Below are 14833 nucleotides of genomic sequence, written 5' to 3'. Positions count from 1 at the left end.
ACATTTTCAGTATCATTTTCTAGTTATGATTGTTTATATTCTTCGAGTACAAAATTATTTTTTTCAAGATTCTGTTTCATTACAGTTTTATTTCTGAGTAATGAAGAAAACAGTTGTTTATCTGAAGCCATTCACTCAGTTTATCTTTCCACGTCAGTACGTTCAGAACTATTTTAATTATCAGACAACAGGTTCACTGATTATATGGAACTGTGTGAAGACCACACTTGTAAATGTCTGGCTTTATCTGTAGTTTGTATACTGAGCAACTCAGAGACATTTAAAATACAGTAGTGTCCATCACATTTCTTTGAGCACCCAGGATATTAGTGAGAGTCACTGCTTGGCTATCTGTTAATCACTGCCTCCTTAGCAGAATAAAAACACTAAGGCTTGAAGACAAACAAAAAAAAACTGCTAAGCCCTTGGAGCTGTAAAACCACTAGCCCATGCCACTATACCCATTGGTGTTATTAACTAAACAGATAAAATTGTAGATATGAGGAGCAACTGACTTGAGCAGCATCCCAGGGGCAAGCTTCTATATCTTCCTGATTAGCTTCATTCAATTACGTCTTCTTAATTGCTCATGTGGTAAAGCTCATTAAACGAAAAATAATATTGCTTTCCTGCAGGTTGTGCACTTGAGATTTGAAAAACGGACACCACTGGTGTACCTTTGAGATACTGCCAGAAAGATTTCACAGAGCAGGTACAGTATAGTGAAAGTAAAGCCGACATTTTTTGTGGCTGTAGGATCTTCAGTCTCATTGGGACCTCAGTGACAGTGTATTCCTCAGTTTCTTCTAAACAACTGGTAAATTTTCACTATAAAATCATTCAACTTTTCTCCCTCCTCCTACCTCCCTCCTACCTCCCTCCCACCCCCCCTGCAAGATAACTGAAACTCTAAAATTCTGGTTAACACAGAAGTTCATAATTTTAGCAGCACCAGAAAACAAAACAAATCCTTGGGCTTGTCTTTAGCTTTACGGTGTTAACCTGTAACTAACATAGCCCAGAAAGATGGGCTTCACAAAGCTACACATTGCAACTTTTTCAGTTCTCTCTGCTGAATTCAAGTTCCCCCTTCATTATCTGTTCACCCAGAAATTATTCAAGAGCATTTCTTAACAAAAACTATCTACTATTCCCAAACCATATCTGCACCATACTGCACATGTAGAAACAGCATGACTTTTACAGAAGATACTATGCTGTTATGCAGATAAGCAAAGAGGAGGCATGTTTTATGGTAGGTTTTTCTATCTATTTTCTTTTTGTTGCGTTCCCCCCAACCGAAAACATAGAAATAACTCCAAGTTAATGGTCCTAACCCTATCTCTATCAAATGAAAGCATCTTCTTTACATACTGTATTACCATACTTAGCAGGAATTGCAGATGCCCCATTTAAATGACCTGGAATAGATCTCCTATCAGGACAAACATACTTTGTCAGTCTCATAAGAAACATATCTGATTGAACGTGACAGTTTAGTGAAGAAAACACTGCAAACAAAATCTCTATCAACAAAGACTTTAAAACAACATATTTGATTGAAGTCTACTTCTGAAATAAATCTAAGGCTATGAAAATTTGCTACAGCTGCATGTTAGGAAATAGCAGAAATATGTTCAAATACAAACTATGTATATTCTACTCGCATCCAAAATAATACAACCCCAAAACTTCTAGTAAAGGGTCAATGGAACAGCTCACAGAATGCACTTACACACATGAAAAAACTTCAGATGTTCCCCTAATGTCCTCATCTCATGTACAACACAATACTTACCAAATAAGATGCCGTTTACAATATTTAAAAAAATAATAAAAAAGAAAGAAAATCCCTTGAGCAACTCCTGTACTGTAGTCAAGCAGGGAAAAGGGTTCAAATAACCATCTAGATGATTCTCAGAAGCAAAACATCATAATTTTCTCTCTAGAGCCTCTTACCAGAAATTCCCCATCTGTGCTGATAAATGCTTCTTTTATTTCATATTTAGCATGAAATTTTTTTTATACAAAACCTCAAATTATTAGAAAGCTAAAAACAGCACGGAAATTTTCTCCAACTAATTTTGCAATAAAAAACAGTGAAGGAGAAATTGGAAGGCCTAAAAGGAAAAAAAAAAAAAAAAAAAATGGCACCAAAGGGAAACAGAGCTCAAGTTTCTGACTTCTGTATCTGAAACTTCGCATACTAAACAAAAGGGTCTAATACCAATGGCTCAAAAAGTCATTTAGCACCTGGTAGTATAATTACCATGCTGAACTGTGGAGAAAATCATGACAAACTTGAAGACACTGGTTTTCATCCTTATACATCTAAAAACCTTGAGATAAAACATTAGATGCCATGGAATTACAGGTAATAACAGTGGCACAAGTCTTGTTCTAAATTCTACAGACATCGTAATGAGCATTAAGCTACAGGGAACTACTTCCCCATTTTCTGAGAAGACAGACTCATTTAATTTTAAAGGGGATTCATCTCTCTGCACTGACTACTGAGTGCTGACAGTGCGGGGGCATGGGCAACACTGAGATCATACAACTGCTGATCCTGTGTGAGGCTGTTCACCGAACAGACCAAAACTGTGTGTGAGATTTATCTGGAGCTCCCTAAATAGTCAGGTGTCCTACTGTTTATCACTATTATTTCCAAATAGACATACTGTGGATTTTGAGTAATTCATTTTAATCTGCTGTTATCCATCTTGGAAAACAAACAAAAAAAGCCACCCAGCTATTTCTCCAGAAACATGCCCAGTTTGCAGAGGAGATACAAAGAAAATAACAAAAGTCTCTAGCAATACTAATGCAACATCAGGCAATAACAGATGCCTTGTTTGAGCCATCTGGAGGTTCAAATTAAATTGTTAAGTTAGGGAGGCCCCTAGCTGCTTACAACTATGTTCCTCTTTAGGACCCAACAAATAAGTCTACTCAAACAGCTCTGTTCAGAAATAAGCTGTGAAATAAGTCTCATGCTAGACTGAAACAGCATTTATCTCCCATCCTTAATTTCACAGAACAACTTGGCAGTAACAGAATTACTTGTAGCTGCTCAAAGCAATGACGTTCCAAAACTAGATGATCCTACTAATGTAAAACCCTTCTTGTCAGTAAAACTGAGTTAATACAAACAGCTCATTCTAGCAAATGAAGAGAAAAAACTTAGTTTTCTCAACAGATAATACCACAGAGCAGGATTTGATCTATCCTAAAGGAAAAAAAAAATTAAAAAAATAAACCAAGTATTTAACATTTCATCAATATTGCAGGCAAATAAGCAGTAGCTTAAAAATCTGATACTAAAACTATGATATTTTGGTACAGGATCAAGAGTATCAAACCAGGTCAGCAAACTATTCACTGGTTTGCAGAAGAATGTTTAAAAATGCCTGACAGTTTGCAATACCTTGGAATAGAAACCCCATTTAAATGTTTCTAAAGTGAAAAGTGATAATGTTTATCACTAGTGAACTCATAGAACAAAAACTGAAATGGTATTGTGTGTAAACACACCCAAGCTCAGAGTGTAACACCCATCCTTCTGTGAAAATCAGCAGTTTAGGATATAGATCTTCTCAGTCTTTAATTGCAGAGAAATCCCACTTATCTACAGGTCCAGGTGATGAACACAACTTCTCTCCCTCACTTCTTTTTTCACTTCTTCAGCCCTTCACTTTGCAATGGGGCTTAACTAGGTGCATCATGATAATTTGACATTATTTAAATATTTGATTTATGCTCACTGTAGCCTACGTATATAAACTATTCATCTGTACACCAATTTAAGGCTTGTCATGCCTCAGTACACTGCAATAAAGGACAGATATTTTTCTCACTATTTTTAAGGCATTTATTCACCAGATAACATAGGCCAGCAGAATTACAATCTGCAGCTACTTCAAAAGCCACAGCAATATTTGTGGAAAAGGGAGGGTGTTTGGTTTGTGGATCTTTTGGTGGTTGTTTTTTGTCCCCAGACATTTCCTCACCACAGGCACTCCACATAAATCCCTAGCAACTGGCTGAGTTTACATGAGCTTTATTCAAGACAAACACTGACTATATTTAATGAGACAACAGCTGAACAGTAACGATCCCGTAATCTGAAAATGATTACTGTAAAACGAATGCATTAAAATGAGCTGAGAGAGCTGGTTCTTTTCAATTATTGCCCAGACACATGACTCTGCTCCCACTACACACACTGCAACAAAGGTACAGTTGTGTGGGACATGAACTCAGACCCTCTTCTGGAAGTGCTGAAAAACCCAGATCTCTATTTAAAGCCTTCCTAAGTAGGAGCCAACACTTGCCAAGACTTGACAAGAAAGTCAAGATTTCTGAAAAAAAAATAAAAAATAATAAAATAAAAATAAAACTCACACTTTTTTTTAATCAGAACAACTTAGTTACAGTACTACTGATCTTTTTCTATATAATTACCTAAAACTTCATGTTTATTACTATTGTAATTTGAAGCGTCTTTGCAATAACCCACTCTTCAATCATGTCTCTGCCATATGATAAAACAGAAAATGTACACTCATTCTTGATGCAGTTAAGAATGCATCACTCCCGATTAATTGAACTGAAGCAAAACTGGGCATTTGACATGCTTCAGAACTAAATCTGCAATTCATAATGCACAGAACCTGTGCTCTAAAGGACACAGCTATGAATCAGTTCTTGTTATGTCAAAATCAAATCATAATGCAATCAAGTTTTGATCCGGTCGAACTTCCTGTGCCTTGTTTTAAACAGATACTTCTCATCAAAAATAGATTAACTTGAAGCATACTAGCAACAGGGAGATGATTTCTATCACAGTTTATTTATCAACATGTGACATTCTCATATAAGCATTCAAAAAATAACTATTACTGCTGGACTAAGAGGAAAAATGAGATGTGTCTGGAAGGTAATGTGATAGGGGAAGGACAATTATGTATAGGATCAGAGGGAATATGGAGCCTGCCAAGACAGTAATGAAATTCAGTGGAGGAAGAGGGAACCCCAAAGATAAGGGAGAAATTATTACAATGCACAAAAAAGGTATGTACAGAAGACTGAGCATGGAAACCAATGTGCACCAGAACACAAGCCAGCAGGAAGAAGGGAAAGCCTCAAGAAAGAAGAAACAAATGAGTGCTTCTCTGTGTTTCAATTCATATATCTTCCCATCCCTCACACATTCTGTAGATACAATGAAGAGTATAGTAGAAGACTGCTAACAGCTCAGACTGCTATCCCTAGACCTATTGCTTCATCTTAAGAAAACACTTTTAGAAAGATCTGGTCTAAAAATAAGCTTTAGTAAAGCAAAACAAAACAAAACAAAAACTTGTGCTATGAATACTACATTTCTAAGACATAGGTACATAAGACATCTAATCATGCAATGGAAAACTTATTGGAACCCATCTATGTTTGCAGGCTACATACAACCAACCTCAACCCTAAGTAGCTCAAAGCTTCTTTATTGGCACAAGTAGTCTGCTGCAGTCAGTTCTCACTGAAAAAAAAAAAACAATTACTAGCTTCCCATATTACCATGATGCACCCAGGAATTCTACGTTACCAAACTGCTACTACATATAAAATATGTGAATATAAACAAATTAGCTCAATATTTGCAATACAAATTAAAGGTAAGTAGTCAATGTAACTAAATGGCAGACCATGATATGAAAAAAATAGTACTAAGGGACATGAGCAGATTTTGAAATCTGATATTTGTAGCATTTACCTGTAAGCTTTTTGAAAGTTGAACTAGTAGAGTTACTGAAATTGTTTTTGAAGAGCAAAGCCTGGTTTCCTCCAAAGTTACTTCGATAAACAGCCACGATAAAAATTTACATTATTTCTTATTAAGGGCCTCCTAGCAAAGAAATACGGTCAAGTGGTATGAGCTATTTTACTACTAGATCTAGTGACCTACTCATCTGCAAATATGTTTATGATTAAGAGAAAACTGCAATAAACCAAAACAAACAGATTCTGCTAATCCAGCTGTATGTGTCACGGCTATTCAGCAGGTAATTGAGATGGATTTACTGGATTAGCACAGATGGAGTTTATCTTGTGAAGAACTATGTCAGAACACATGGAACCACAAAAAATACAAAAAGAATTGCTTGGAATAGGATTTTGAAAAATTAAATTTGCATTGTCCTATCTACAACAAGCAGATTCTGTTTAGACTGAAATCAAGAATATACACATGTGGCGAAGGGGGACTTCAGCGTATAAATCAAGTCCAGAGGCGAAGATGTCAGAAGAGCTAAACTAAGCTCTGAGCAGGAAAGGTTGCTGCATTTAATGTCTTTATGCTACTTAGAAGAGATGCAAAATGCACATGTGCGTACATGCTTTACATTAATACACACGTTTGCAATTAGATTAAGAATATTCATGACTGAACACCTTTAATGCAGAATAAACAGAGCAATTACAGCATAATCCTCTGTACCCAGCTACACACAGAAAACCTACCTCAACCCCCCAGAATTAAGGCAGAAATCTACCATAGCTGAGAAAGCAATGCCTTATTCACACTATGTCAGTGCATCACCTGTCTTGGCTAAAAGGAATTAGTTTCAATGGAAGCACCAAATTTGTTCTGTGAAATCTGGACATGAAATGGACATCACAGGTACAATATTCTAGAAAACCTGACTTCCTTACTGTAATACTATGTCAAAACACCGACTAAATTATCAAATAAAGTTACAGATACAACTCTCCACTGGAGGCTCTTCCAAGTATTACCATAAAAGCACAAGAATTACCACTACAGGGGTTAGCTCTGCTTAATACACACACACTGTGGCTATAAACCAACATATGAGTACACAGACACAACTGTTGCTAATTCTTCAGAGCACAGCCCAGTATCATTGGAGCTGTAGTTTATGAAAGTCCCAAAGTTCAAGCCACTGTTACAGAGAGAACACAAGCTGTGACATTGCGCTTTCACAAGGGTTTCCGCTTTCCCTGTACCACGCCTTCCCTTCCTAGATGTGAATCTCACCTTAAGAAAGGTCACCTGTCCCTTGAAGAAAAAGCACCAGCTCAATACTCACAGCTTTCCCATGGATGTCTCATGTCAGTCAAGGCATGGAGTCTCAAAGAATATCAATGCTTGCAAACATACAGCCCAAGCAATCCAACACACACCTCACGTGCTGAAGAGTAAGGCTGAGCAGCAACAACTTGGTAGGCAAATTCCTAGAATAGTCTTGTTCCTAGCTGGATGCCACAGTCTGGTTGTTCCACAGATGTTGGGATTTTTCACTTCTCATTAAGTGGCTTCCTGCCTCATCCATCCCAGGCCCATGGCAGGGAGCACACAGGGTACTCTGTCACTTCTGCCAGGAGATCAAGGGCTAAAATTTGCACACTCACTGAGATCAACCTTGTTTCTGATGTCCATATTTCACAAATTTAACTTGCCTCCTGCCAAAAGGAAATCGATGATATGCAGGCTGAAAGCATTGCTAGGGGCACTTCAAGTCACCCCATCAGTTACACTTTGAAGAACTAAACCCTTTAGAGGAACTAATGGCTGAACTACAATTCAAAGACATCAAGGATAGCTTTCTTGCCCTTTATGTTTACTGCTAAACCAAGTGCCAGAGCTCCCAACCAAAAGCAGCAAGTTTCCATAAAACAAACAAATTACTTCTGTCCTGAAGAACAGAGGTTTTCCAAGGCAGCCCTTAGGCAAGCACCTGTTTGCGTTTCGCTTCTTTCATTGGATATGTACAGTATACAGCTCAGGGAATGATAAATGAGCTACATGTATTCAAATATGCATTTTCCTGAGTTAATTTCCTGCCCAACAGTAATATATCAAGGTCTGAAAGCATTTTATTTTTAAAGTAGCCTTTTGAAGTGATTTGTAAGGCCCTTTAGTTATTCAATTTTTGTAGCATAAGACTCTGCTAGACTGAATAAAAGACAGTAGCTAATAGAGGAAGACCCATGCAGCAGAAAAACAGCTGAAGGAGCTTATGTCTGAACAATCCTGGTGGCAAAGTTGTGTTTCTCACCAGAAAAGCCTTATTTAAAAAGCAATCTCCCACTCGGGGTAAAGATAAAGACAATTTAAATGGCTATTCCTTACATCCTGATGAAAGAAAGAAAAAAAACCCCAAAACAACACCACAACAAAACGCATGAAAATCCCAAACATCTGCTAAATGCTTATGAAGTGAAATAAACATTTGGATAAGTAAACCTTCTGATTAGCCTTAATTTTATTTCATTTCAGATGACAGCGCTACTGTATATGGACTTCATCTCAATTAGTTCAACACCTTCTAAGCATTGAAGTTGGCGAGAGATGTGTTTTTTCCTGCCTGCCCCACATGCCGTGCATAGTCCGAGTCCCAGTTTAAGAACCAAGTGAGGCTACAGTTTCACATTACACTGAACCTGGAAGCTGCTATTAAGTCCTTCCAGCCTTGGTATCACCCTTTCCTGCTGCAGATCTAGCAGTTATGCAGCCATACAGTTGTCAGCTGAGCATACTGAGACAATGGAAAATAAACCAAATAAGCTGTATTTGCTCATGTAGTAGTTTGGTTTTTCTGGTTGAGTCTTTGTTGTTTGGGGGGACGGGGCGGGGGCAGTGGGTTTTGTTGTTGGGGTTTTTTTTTTGTAGTTTTTTTCCAATGTCCAAAAGAAGTCAGGATTAAGTGTTTTCATTCTTTTGATACTGATGCCAAAAATCTTCATGTTGATACAAACAAGGCCTACCTACTTTTAAACCAGCCATCCCCATGCACCCTTCCCTCAGTAGTAGTAGTAAAACCAGCAGCAGGGTGGTGTAGTAGATTATTCTTTAGCACAGCCAGGCAGATGGCTGGGCTCACCTGGCAAGCTGTTACCTTGGACAGCATCCCACATAGCCAGCTAGCTTCGCTTAGTGCTTAGTGTTCAACACAACCCTAATGCATATCCACGATTTGAGGTATTTTTAATACCTAGCAATCACAGTTTTACACCAATTCCTGCTGAAGTCAGTGACTTCCTCAGTTTCTCCCTGCTATATATTTTATTCCAGATAAGTCTATACTCCCCAAAAAAAACAATTCACCCTTCAAGGTCCTTCATTAGTTTAAAGACAAAAATCAGTATCTAATATCTTCTATTTAAACCAAAGGAAATTATATTTGGCTTTTTTCATCCAACTACATGGTAAGCTAAACTGCAATGACAACTGTAACTTGTATTCCTTCGAGCTTCTCAAGTACGAAATTGTCCTGCGAAGACACTCCTGCTAACAAGTCCTATTCTCTCAGGAAAGATCAAATTAGTAGGTTAGAATTATACAAAAGCCACTGAGCCATCAGTGACAGATACATATTCCCTGGTGGAGATGTCAATGGAACATTTCTTGTTCAACAGTTTAGATTTGTCGAAAGTAGGGAAATGAGTCTGAAACTAGAAGATTAGAAGATAATGTCATGCTACTTTGGTGCCCAGTCCAAATTTACCTGTGCACTTGAGGAAGAAAAAAAAAGTAAAAAGAAAAAATCAAAATATATCATTCCTACTTTTACATATATTGTAACATAAGTACTGCTTCTATACTGAATGGAAATGGAATTCAAGCACCAGCATTTTGGCATTTTTGGATATTCCGTGATATGGTGTCCAAATAAAACTATTCTATGATTCTTGTGCATTACAGTATTGTGAGTATTTTCCTTAAACGGGTCTCACTGTTCAATGCCTACCTATATATAAACAAGTCCTGAACCAGCTGAGAAGACACACAGATGGGTGACAGCAACTATAATATTGTGCAGGGGAAAACATACAGCCTTTGCAAGCTCAACCCTTTCCCTCCTGCCCCTCAAGAACTCCCTAAAACAGAGTCCAAATTTGCCCCTGCATTACAACATAAGAACCAAGATGGTCTCATCTCCAAGTGTATTAATTGTAGATTTTTGTCAGTATTCTTGTTTTACTGCTAAAAATCTTCAAGTGAAACATAAGAAACTTCTCAGACCTTTTATACATTTGTGCATAAAAAGGCAAAACAAGTCAGCTTGAGCGGTCAAAAGCAGCCCCAGAAATGACTACTTAAAGTAAAGAAAAAAGGAAAAAAAAAAAAAAAAATCCACCAGACAACATTATATTAAACAGACCAATATAAACCCATTAAACACTTCTGAAAATTCTTGCAATGGAATTATGGCAACCTTCATCAGTGGATCTTCAGGTTTGCTTTTGATTTGCTTTTGTTTTTGTTTGTTGTTGTTTTGTTGTTTTGTTTTTTTTTTTTAACTGTGATCAGATTTATTTTTGCCTCTCTTTCAAGAGTAAAAGAATAAATTACTGATACCCCCCAGTTCACAGCTATGTCATTCTTAGCAGGTATATACTAAGTCTAAATGCTAAAGGCTATTAAATCTGTTAATTATCAAAAGATCATTTTTGCTGGAGTGGATTGGTGTGACATGAGTGCACACAGACAGTTTTAAAATTCCCTATTGACCAGAAGATTGCTGCTAAAGTGTTTCTTCTAGTCATATGCATGATTTTGCATCTGAATTTAATAGAGAGGCACTGTAAAAAAAAAAAAAAAAAATAGAGATTGTAGCTGACCTAATCTCACATATTGCAAGCCTATAACTGAAACTTCTACTCTTTCTTGAGCTAAAACATTACTAGGGAAAAAAATAAAATAAAAATCTTTGCAACATTCCTGCTTCAAAAAGAGCCAACTAGGGGCAGCAGAAATCATAAGTCCAGATTTCTTTTTTAAATACAAAAAAACAAACAACCAAAAACACAACCAAAAAAACCCTCCAACACATTACCCATCCATGTTTATTCCAGCATACCATATGACTGAGTAAAGCAATAATCAAAGAAATCATTGGAAGAAAACACTGGATGGGTTCATCAGCAGTACATTGAGACTAATAGGATAACTCCCTAACAACAGAACAGTTATTTTCATAATTTGGGGGGAAGAGTTATTTTGATACAAAGGGACTACAATAGATACAAAGTATCTGCATTTCATCAGTATGGAATTTCCCACAGGAAATTAGTAAGCTGAAAAGAATGGATTAGTATGAAAATTTTAAGTCCTACCTGAAAAGAGCTGGCTAAAATGGGATGACAAGGAAACTTAGTTCAGATGGGTAATTTGTCCTGAAAGGTGATAGAGTTCTCTACAAATGAGTAGTAATATGCCTGAAATTTCAGCACTGAAAATTTGTAACAAGAAAATCAGGACACAACTTTATTAGTGGAACAAATGGAGAAAAAACTTGAGCACAAATTAGAGATTACTTTCCATGTCACTTAGACACCACTGGCAAAAGCATTGCTATGGGGAAAAAATTAAAAAATCATTTAAAAATATCCCTAAAGGCCCATGCTTATCAGTTACAGATGGTATAGAAAAAGAACTGTATTACATTACAGCACAGCCGCCAGCCACCAAGGTACACAATACACTTTACTGAGTAAAATAACCCCAAAAGAGACAGCAAACCACAGCTGGCATCATAAAGAACTGTCAGGCCATCACTTGGACATAAAATATAAATGTCAGCAACCACTTTACAGAGAGAAATTATCTAAAAAAGGGACATAGCTGGACTACCTGGATTATGAGGGGAAAAAGAACATACATTGCAAGGATACCCTACAGAAACCTGTTTAGCAAGCAAAAGACAAAAGGGCGAATTACTCCTCTAAATGATCCTTTGGATGGGAAGGAGAAACAGCAGTGATGTAAGCACATTACCTGAACTTAAAGATTACACAGGCACTACCAGCTAGCCATTAATAAATTGTCTCATTTCTACAAGACAAGGGTATTGAGTCAAATACGCAAATGAGATTCTGGAGAAGCTTTGTAATAAGTATAGGAAGAAAGCAGCCTGACCATTTCCAAGGCAGTCCTTGACAAAATTTTTAAGGCTGCTTTGTAACATCATTAATTGCTGTGCTGGGGAAGATTTGATGACTAAGGAGGTCAAGCAAAAATATCTGAAATAGGGAAAGTATGAGCTAATGGACCAAAATGCAGTAAGAGAGGCATGCAACTAACTATACACAGCTACAACCACAAAACCAGATCATTTGTATGCTAGATGCAAAGAAATAGGTTATAATTTCTGCTGCAATTGATTTTTCCTGTTTGTATTCAAGATCGTTCTACTGTTGAAATAACTACACTGGTTTAAATTGCAGTTACTAAAAGAATTGCATCTTTCCTATACTTCAGATTACAAATTTTATTGCAAATTAAAACAACTCTACTAGTCCCAGACATGGCATTCTCTACAATGATGTAAGTTCAGAAAATAGTATTCAATTTAGGTGTAAGAAACATATTTCAAACTAATCATTTATATAAGCATTGCCTCCTTATCTGGGTGGCATCTGTTGAGCAACCAGTACCCCACCCTGGTCTAAAATAATTTCTGTATAATTTTTTCTTATTATAGCATTATGGAATTTGAAGTACTTTTAGCTACATCAGTTCATTCTTCAAGATTGCATTGGGGTGCTGCATGTTGCTCAAGCAACAGTATTTCTGAACTTTTTCCCCCCAGTAAGGTAACAATGCTTTTGACTGTATGCATCAAATTTATACCCATTGAAAAGTAAGGTTCCTCTCTTCAGAATGTATAAAAGAACGTTTTCATTAAGAATAATTGCAAGTTTGGGTTCTGTGCTACACAAAATGCTATGAGCCGGGACCCCACAAAACCCAGGAGAAATATCATAATGTGACCACGCTGGCAGGGATCCTTTTAAACTCATATGAAACATTGGCTTAGACAGAAAATGGGAAATTTCAAGAAGCTAAGTTAAGGCACTAAAAGAAAGCTGGTAAAACTCTGATACTGCCTGTACACTGTCTCCAAAGTTGTGGATACGTCAAGTAGATATAATGCTAAGTCATCCAAAAGTTTAGACCTGATTTTAAAACAATATGTATTTTAAGGTCTTCTCTGTTTTCTAGCAACGCAAGTGAGCTTTATTGAAGTTTTCATTGGATTGTTGGAAGCATTCAGTATAAGAAGCAAATAAAAATCCAAACTGGTAGATGGCAATTAAAAAAAAATAAAATAAAAAAATAATAAACCCGACCCCAAACAAAAAACCGCAAAACCAAAACCAAACAAAAAAAACCCCAATTTTTTATTCCTATAGATAATTGGGAGAACACATTTCTAGTATCTCTTCATTAAATCTAACAAAGATGCTGTGAGAAAGAACATGAGCTACTGGTGCCATGTTTCAGGATTTCTGAAGTATTGTTTCTCTAGAAGACCCTCATTGTGGATCTTTTCTCAAGTCTTTGGTCAGGCATGTATACAGCCTTATATATATTTCTCTCTCAAACTCCTGAGTTATGTAACCATCTATTTACAAATAAAGGTAAAGTATTTGTTCAATGAACAAGAGGAAACAAGTTTTAATGCTAGAGTCCAATACTGAATAATCATAGCCTAAGATTTTATCTTGCCTGGTAAATGAACAGTTTCATAAAATATAATCATTGGCAGATGCTTAAAATCATGAAACACACCCAGATCTATTTTTATTGTAACTTGTCTTTCCTACAAGTATCAAATTACTTTTTAAAGTAATAATTAGCAGGGAAGACGGGGGGAAGGGCACGAAGGAATTAAAATGAAATCACAGAATCATCCCACAGCAAAAGCCTTACCTTCATCGTTCTGGGCCAAACAACATGCTAAGGTAGTAGTAACTGCTATCCCTACAGCTAACCATTTCCAGAGACAAAATCGCTGTAACATCTTTTGTCAAACTTCTCAAGGCAGATCTGAAAAATAAAGATTTGACACATGCATTAGTCAACCAAATTACAGAAAGGTGAGTGATTACAAACTATTTCACAGGTAACTATGTATCTGTAACTATGTAGGGTATAAATACAGTCTATGCGTGTAACATTGTTTCTATTAAAACAAGCTAGGTTAATCCCCTTAGCATCAATACATACACATGTACTCATTAATCTGATAATCATGTATGCATAGGCCTCCAAGTAAAGAAAAGGTAAGTTTATTGCTTACATCAGGTCTAATTTCCATAATTTCCATACAATATTTATGTTATCCATCCCGCTTTAGCCTTATGCTTTAAAGCATTTTAGTGAAGTGACAGTATCAGACAAATTCCACTTAAGACTAGTGTTCAACTGCAGAAGTCAGGAGGGACCAAGTATTCAAAGACATCAGCCAGAATAAAAACATAAGTGAACACCATAAATGGCCTTCTTTAATGAGACTGACTGTTGGTTCATGCCCAGCAAAGGGGGGGAAACCAAACAAAACACACCCCGCATGTACAAAAAAGCAAAAACAAACCCAACCAAGCAACCACACACCAGGAGAATAAGCTGGCCAAGACAAGTCTGGATGAACTCCGGAGCATATTTAGAGTGAGTAATATTAGAAAGTTATCTAAAGCTCTGGTTTATGGCTCTATACATAGAATCAGCATATTTCTGTAGCCCAGAACTGAATTACCTAAAAATATTCCTTCACTTTTAAAACCACTGTGATAAACGCTATGAACTTCTTAGCAACAGAAGCACGAAATGGAGAGAGACTTTCAGCATTATAAAAACAAGCTATTGTATAAAAAGGGTTTAAGAGCTGTCAATTTTCCCAAGCAAAGCACTTGACTCAGATTTCACCACCACTTTCTGCTTATAACTTTCTATCATGGCTACAAAACTGCTGCATTTTATTCCAAGTCAAACAAATAGACTATTACCCCCTACTTGACAACCTTAACAGAA

The 14833-nt window shown here is 36.7% G+C and overlaps 1 protein-coding gene across 4 annotated transcripts in view; it reads right to left on the bottom strand.

Moving 5' to 3' along the window:
- Nucleotides 1-14833, bottom strand: part of PCDH15 (protocadherin related 15) — a 464553-nt gene that overhangs the window by 349907 nt on the left and 99813 nt on the right. For all 4 annotated transcript variants that reach the window (XM_065671106.1, XM_065671105.1, XM_065671103.1 and 1 more), the window contains one exon: nt 13733-13849. In XM_065671106.1, coding sequence (XP_065527178.1) covers nt 13733-13823 — 91 coding nt within the window. In that variant the 5' untranslated portion in view covers nt 13824-13849. The remainder of the gene's footprint in view (nt 1-13732; nt 13850-14833) is intronic.

Source organism: Lathamus discolor, chromosome 3, assembly GCF_037157495.1.
Source record: "Lathamus discolor isolate bLatDis1 chromosome 3, bLatDis1.hap1, whole genome shotgun sequence".
NCBI lineage: Eukaryota > Metazoa > Chordata > Aves > Psittaciformes > Psittacidae > Lathamus > Lathamus discolor.
Note: the sequence above shows the minus strand (reverse complement) of the source record. Positions and strands in the feature narration are given on the sequence as shown.